Source organism: Grammomys surdaster, unplaced genomic scaffold (genome assembly GCF_004785775.1).
Source record: "Grammomys surdaster isolate TR1022 unplaced genomic scaffold, NIH_TR_1.0 100, whole genome shotgun sequence".
Classification (NCBI taxonomy): Eukaryota; Metazoa; Chordata; class Mammalia; order Rodentia; family Muridae; genus Grammomys; species Grammomys surdaster.
Window position 1 is genome coordinate 11,603,270 of NW_021604579.1, and position 7,500 is coordinate 11,610,769.

At 47.2% G+C, this 7,500-nt stretch overlaps 1 protein-coding gene across 2 annotated transcripts in view; it reads left to right on the forward strand.

Moving 5' to 3' along the window:
* The window catches only part of Dio1 (iodothyronine deiodinase 1), a 15,849-nt gene extending 10,751 nt beyond the window's left edge, over window positions 1-5,098 (forward strand). For both annotated transcript variants that reach the window (XM_028787006.1, XM_028787013.1), the window contains 2 exons: window positions 1,758-1,957; window positions 4,175-5,098. In XM_028787006.1, coding sequence (XP_028642839.1) covers window positions 1,758-1,957; window positions 4,175-4,267 — 293 coding nt within the window. In that variant the 3' untranslated portion in view covers window positions 4,268-5,098. The remainder of the gene's footprint in view (window positions 1-1,757; window positions 1,958-4,174) is intronic.
* Window positions 5,099-7,500: the final 2,402 nt, after the last annotated feature.

Consider the following 7,500-nt stretch of genomic DNA (forward strand, 5'->3'; position numbering starts at 1 on the left):
AGAAATGACAGCTGGAGCTCAGCCAAAGCTTGTTAGATTCTGGGGTGGCACTTCTCAAACTTTCATAAGGTCATCTGGAGATCCTATTTGGATGCTGGAGGGCTGGGGTGTAGCCACGGAAAGCCAGAGCAGCTGGCCTAGGGACTACACTTTGAGGCTCTGAGTCCTAGAGAATCCAGCTTTTGTTTCCAAAAGAACAAGTTGCTAGCTGTAGCAGGCTGGGGTCACCCTAGCACTGACTCCTGGTTCTGATGCCTGATGCATGTGTCCTGAAGTCAGACCCAGCAAATCTCACTGTTTCCAGAACTCACACCTGTCCATCCACCTGAGCCACTGAGAAAATGCTTCCTGTAATTGTTACCTCTGGGTCTTGCCCCCTCACCTCAGATAGTTAGTTCTTCCTCCCCATCTCTTGTTCTGAGATGCTTGTTTTATCAGTCAGACAGAACTGGATGTGACCTTCAGAGAAAAAATGTACAGAGCCAGTGTCCACAAATCCTAGGGACCCCAGAGTCTATAACCAAAGTCAGTTGGCTTTTCCATGTTTATCCAGGTAGAATGCAGGGGTCATGACACAGTGGGATGGATGGTCACAAACTGGGTTTTAACCTGGGTACAGGTCCTGCTCCATCATGTGCTGGCCATGTGACCTCAGTCAACTTCTAGACTTGTTTTTCCACTTCAAACACTGAAGGACAGCAGCTGCCTTGCAGAATCACTCAGCTGTTTTCAACAAGCTCTTGTTCTGTGCTCAAGCACATGCTGGGCCCAGGGAGAGAGAAACAAGAGCCTCCTTCCTGTAGGAGCTCACCTTTAAAACTGAAAGGCATTAGGCAACCTGGGATCTAGCTTGAGAGTGATCGGAATCCATCAGTATATCTCGGCAGGGGAGTGACAAGCGCAGATTTGCATTTGGGGAAGAACACTGTGGTGAGAAATAGAAGAGCAGAATTGTTGAGATTCCAGAGCAGTAGGTTTTGGTTTGGTTTGGTTTGGTTTGGTTTGGTTTGGTTTGGTTTTATCGAGATAGGTGTTCCCAGTTTGTCCCTTGCAGTCCTGGAACTCACTCCGTAGACCATCCTGGCTTCTGTAGACCCTCCTGCCTCTGCCTCCCAAATGCTGGGATTAAGGCATGCAACACTATTGCCCGGCCAGACTAGTGGTTCTTAAACTGTCCGGTACATAAGAATCATGGAGAAGACTGAAAACACACTTAAGAATCCATTCTCAACGGCCTAGAGCAAGGCTGGGGAATCCCTGTTACTAACAGGGGTGAGGGTGAGGATGGGGGCCATGGGGATTGGGAAGGAGTTGATGAAGGGGGGAGATAGGACAAGATCAGGACTGGACGTGGGACCTCACACCAAGATAACCCCTGCTCTGACCTTTGCTTCTAAATTCAGTTGAGGCACCAACAATCTCAGCATGGAGCTGGCTCTACTCTTGATGCCACCCTAGACAGGCTGACTCTTCCTCTAACAAAGCCCCCCAGTGGTTCAAAGGCAGAGGAAAGATCAAGAGCCGCTTTGTCCAACTATCTCTCATTGAAGACCTGAGGCCTGCCAGTCAGCTGCACAGGTAGTGCTTTGGTTCTGGTAACCCCATGTGGCCTTTCATTTCATCGCTGACAGGAGACTTGGCCAATTTCTCTAACGGAACACTGCTATGTGAGGCTTTCTGTTAAAAGTAGGTGGGACTTAGACTCCAGGAACTGTATGTCACATCTGTACAGCTGCAGTCTGACCTTCCTCTTGCAGATGGCTGGGCTTTTAAGAACAACGTGGACATCAAGCAGCACCGGAGCCTCCAGGACCGCCTGCGGGCGGCACACCTGCTGCTGGCCAGGAGCCCCCAGTGCCCTGTAGTTGTGGACACAATGCAGAACCAGAGCAGCCAGCTCTATGCAGCTCTGCCTGAGAGGCTCTATGTGGTACAGGAGGGCAGGATCTGCTACAAGGTAATGACTGAGGCTTAGGGGTCCAGGGAAGGGCAAGGGGATTGGTGTCACAGTGGCAGAAGAGGATTTCATCCCAGAGAGAGCACTATTCTATTCCTTCTCACGCATGTAACCTGGGGAGTCCTCTCACCCCAAAGTCTTCCCGTCTTCTATTTTGCAAAATGAGATTGGTCTTTGCCCTGTGCTGTGTGAAGCGGTGCCCACGAACATGTTAGCATTTGACTAGAGGTGCAATCTCCTGGTTTCCTCGGTATCTAATGTTTGGCTTAATCTTTATCTCTTGGTTTTGTTTAGTTTTTATTCATCTGTCTATCTATCTATCTATCTATCTATCTATCTATCTATCTATCTATCTAGTTGAGACAAGGTCTCTCTACATAGCTGCAGCTGTCCTGGAACTCACTAGGCTGGCCTTGAACTCACAGAGATCTCCCTGCCTCTGCCTTCTGAATGCTGGGATTAAAGGCATGTACCTTCATACTTAGCCTTTAGATTTAATTTTAAAAATTACATTTGAATTTGTCTTGCATGTATGGAGAGGACACATCCAGGCTACTGTGAGTATGCGGAGGTCAGAGGTTAATTTGTGGGGATCAGTTTCTCCTTTCACCAGGTGAGTCTTGAGGATGAAACTCAGGTCATTGGGCTTGGCATCAGGCACATTCACCCACTGAGACGTCACTGGCCTTTGGCTATGTGGGGAATGGTTCCATTTTATACATGATCTTCAGAGAAGGAATGGCTTGCTCAAGGTCACCAAGCAAGCAGTGGAGGAAGTCTCTGGAGATGTCACTGCTGAGGTGACCTGCTGACTAGAAGCTGGAAATGAAATGGGAAAATGCCTTGGAAACAGAGTCAGCCCAGCTTCATAGCTATGCTCACGCAGACATCGTTACTGGAATGCTAGGACTGCAAACAGGCAGGTCTCTGGGGCTCCATGGCCAGGGAGTCTAGCCTAATGGGTAAGCTCCAGACCAGTGAGAGACCATATCTCAAAAAGCAAGGTTGGAACTGGAAAGATGGTCCAGCAGTTAAGAGGCTGTACTTCCTGGGATCCGATTTCAGTTCCCAACAGGAAGCTCACAACCATCTGTAACTCCACCTCCACAGGATACCATGCCTTCTTTTGGAGACCATGAATATTGCTCTGGAGTAAACATACTCACCCCTTCCCATATAAAGAATTTTAAAAACTGACTAAGGAGCAATGCCTAAGGTTGACCTCTGGCTTACACACACACACACACACACGCACACGCACACGCACACGCACACGCACAGAGGAAGGGGTGGGGTAACAGTGTCCCAAGTGCTGCAAGAATCCAGAGCAGGGGTCAGCTAACCCTTTGTACTAATGAGCTAGGTAGTAAATATTTTTACTTCCTGAGCCAAATCTCTGAATCCCCAACAATTCAGTTCTGCTATTAAGACACTGGAGATGCTAAGGACAACACGCAAATGAAAGAGCGTGGGCTGTCAGAGCTGATCTGGCTCTCAGATGACAGGCTGTTCAGGGACGGGGACACTCTCTACAATTTCCCTGAGTAACCTGACCCACCTCAAGGCTGTAACTGTCCTGAATTGTAAGGAGTCAGCTAAGCAAGCTTGGGGAGGGAAATTTGATGGGATTATGGGAAGTCAGTGGGCAAGACATGGGTAGGGAATTCAGCACTTAGAGGATTGGGTTCTGGTTCTGGACCAGAGATCATCTTCCTCCAAAGGCCAAGGAGAGCCATAGGAAAGTTCTGGGCAGGAGAAGCATGGTCTATTCAATTCTGCCCTTTGGAAAGATCGTTGGTGTCTGTGGAGAGAGGGCAAAGAGAGTAGCTACTAAGGACAGAAAGTATGATTCTTGCCCAAATTGGGTTGAAGAGGACTGAGCTAGGGCAGAGGGTCTGGACAGCCAGAGGTGGTTCTGCAGAAGGAACTCGGTGTGAGGGCTGATGTTTCAAGAAGAGCTTATGGTTTGGGCCCCTCTTCCCAGACCTCTGTTGTTTGCCTGTGTTTCTCCTCCTACTTCCCTGCCCAGTCCTCAGCTTAAATGTTGGTGCCACTCTCTACAGTCTCCCTGAGTGACCTGACCCACCTCAAGGCTGTAACTGTCCTGTGTTGACAACTCCCATGCAGATATCATTAGCCAAGATCTCTCAGCCACACCCCAGACATGACAGGCATTGTAGGGTGAGACCTCTGACGCTTGCCTCACCTCTCTTGCAGGGTAAACCTGGCCCTTGGAACTACAACCCTGAGGAAGTCCGAGCTGTTCTGGAAAAGCTTTGCATTTCACCTGGACAGGCGCCTCAGCTCTAGGGCACCAGCAGGAAGGTTCCCCAAGCTTGGTACTCTTTTCACCCCAGTACAGATGTCTTCTGTCTTTGACCTGTGTTCCCAGATGTATTACTAGCTCAGATTTTTCTAATCTAAACAAGTAACTACCAGGGAGGCAATGCAGCTCACAGCACAAACTGTTACAACCAGAAATAAAGAGATACTGAGCTGTTAGCAGGAGTAAATGTGCAGCTCCACACTGCTCCCACAGCGGAGACCAATCCAGTGTGTACACCTCCTGTGGGACGGCACTCACGCTTGGCTGACTGGCTTCTGCGGTGTAGTGACGATGACGTTAAGAGCTCAATCCATTTGTCCAGTTTAGCCACGCACAGAAGCAGTTGTTTAGTACCAAGCGAGGGTCGAGAGTATTTCTACTTGTAGGGACCAAAGACATTGGAAACACTTCTGGCCAAAAGATTGAAATCCGTTGATATTGATGGTGATAGGTGTTTCCATGGCAACATATAATCTAATTCTACTCCATCTACCATCTTGGAATAGATTACACAGAAATCTGGTTCTCTGGTACTGATGCAAAAGCTTTATAACGTTAACTAAACCAAATCACAGGTGCCAGCAAAAGCTGCCATTTAGGCCCTGTTGTAACTCTGTTCTTCTGGCTCACAGTCTCTTACTGGTCTTTTGTGTTAGATGGCATTGGACTGACGGGTAGCCATGAGTTCATCTGTCATGTCTGCTTCTTTTTATATTTGTTCATGATGGTCACAGTGTAAAGTTCACACAGCTGTGACTTGATTTTTAAAAATGTCGGAAGACGCAGCAAGCTAACAATTAAAACCTGTCAGGCTATTTTTGAGTGGCTCCATCGTGATCTTTACATCTTCCTTTCTGACTTGTGTAGTCCTACTCCGTCAACTTTTCTGATACCTCATGTGTAACATAATCAGCTAAGGCATTATTTGCAGGAGGGACTCCATTCTGGAGGAAGAACACTCATGTGTGGCACACGTCAAATGTATTGTTTTGTGAAGTCCTGTGGAAGGGATGTAGCTGTTCACATCACAACAAAGTACCGTTAAAGGTGATGAGTGAATGGACATGGGAAATATTTTGCCAGCATACAAACAGTTCCTCCTTGACTCTGCCTTAGGGGCTACACCCAATTCTTGAGCACTGCATTTATGTATTGATTTAGGTGAGTCAAGGTCCAGTTATACAGTCCAGAATGGCTGTGAATTTACAGTCCTCAGACTCAGAGTAGCTGGGACTCAAGATACGTTCAACTATATCAAACTATTTTACCCTTGCAAGTACTTGGTTTATTTCATTTTATTTAGACAGTGACTCATGTAGCTCAGGCTGCCCTCAAATTCTAGGGTAGCCACAGATATCCTCAAATTCCTGATCCTTCTACTTCCACTTCCTAAGTACTGGATTAAAGGCATATGCCACTATGCTTGACTACTTTACCTTTAAAAAAATCAGGTCAGGTATGATGCTTCACATCTTTAATCCCAGCACTCAAGAGGCAGAGGCATTTGGATCTCTGTGAGTTCAAGACCAGCCTGGTCTACACAAGGAGTTACAGGCCATCTGGAGCTACACAGTGAGATTATGTTTCAAAAGTGGGAAGAGCCCTGGAGAAGTGGCTCAGGAGTTGAGAGCACTCATTATTCTGGTAGAAGGCAGAGCTTTGTTTCTGGCACCCATGTCAGATGGGTCACAAACACCTGTAACCCAGCTCCAGAGGGCTGACAACCTCTTCCAGTCTATGATGATGCTCCAAAACACACGACAGAATACACACAGACATGCGTACTCAAAAATCCTAAATAATAATAATAAAGCCTAAAGAGATGGCTCAGTGATTAAGAGCACGTGCTGCTCTCACAGAGGTCCTGAGTTCAGCTTCTACACCCCCATAGAGACTCTCTAGATTATATAACTCCAGTTATTAGTGGTTGTGATGCTTCTTCTGGCCTCATCGGGTACCAGGCACACACAGTGCACTTCCATACATGCAAATACGCATACCAGCCTCAAACTCTAGAAGAGCCATGGCTATCCTCAAAGTCCTGATGCTCCTGTCTACCAAGTTCTAGGATTACAGACATGTCTGCTATAAAAATAAATAATGCTGGTGTGGTGGTGCATGCCATGGGGGAGGGTGAAGCAGAAGGAGCCTAACTGAAGCCAACCTGGCCACATAGTAAGACTCTGCCTCAAACTAACAAGCAAGCAGACAAAGTACATGTTAGTTATTAATCATCTACTTAGCATGGGCCCTTCAGATGTATTCTCACATAATTTCTTTCCACCCTTGCCAAAGGATATTATTTATCCCCATTTTTGGATGAGGAAGTCAGGACTCAGAGTAGTGTAAGTTCTCTGAGCTAATAAATCACACACTGAGATTTGCACAGGCCAGAGTCCTGGATTTGTTCCAACTGATCATGTGACATTGGTTAAGCTGCCTCAGTCTCCTGAAGGATAAAACAGGACATGAGTAGTGTCTCTATAGAGGATTCATGAGTAAAACCTCAGAACCATGCCTGGCCCAAAGAAATGCCATAGAGTGCTGCTGCTGTCCCACTGTCCTGCTGTCTTGCTGTCCTGCTATCCCTCCCACAACTGTCTTCTTGGGTCCCCTTTTTTTCAGAGCCAGCATGTGTGAAAGGACAATCCGGTCACTGAATAAAGATTCTCTGTGCTGCTCTGTAACTCAACAACCCGAGCATGAGTCTGAGAGTGAACAGCTGTGAAAGTGGCTGGAGTGATGCAGAGCGGGGCACTGCCCTCCTTCCACTGACTCTGTAAGGCTGACGCCTCTGGACCACTTCTCACACTCCTCAGTCCCTGTCTGTAAAGCATAGCAAACTCCTGGTTGTCACCAAATGCTAGCCACTGAGACCAAATTCTCAGAATTAAACAGACCGCCATTTTCCCAGTTCAGTTCTCTACAACACACTAAGCACCGAGAGCTGATTCTTTTCTGCACTGATTCACAAAGCAATGCAAAATGGGCAGGATATATATCTTCTGTGAAGAGACACGGTGACCAAAGCAGCTCTTACAAAGGAAATGCTTAACTGGAGCTAGCTTGCAATTTTAGTCCATAATGGTCATGGCAGTACGCAGGCAGACATGGTGTTGGAGAGGTAGTTGAGAGTTCTACATATGAATTGGCAGGTAGCAAGAAGAGAAAGACACTGGGCCTGGCTTGAGCATTTGAAACCCCAAAGCTCACGCCT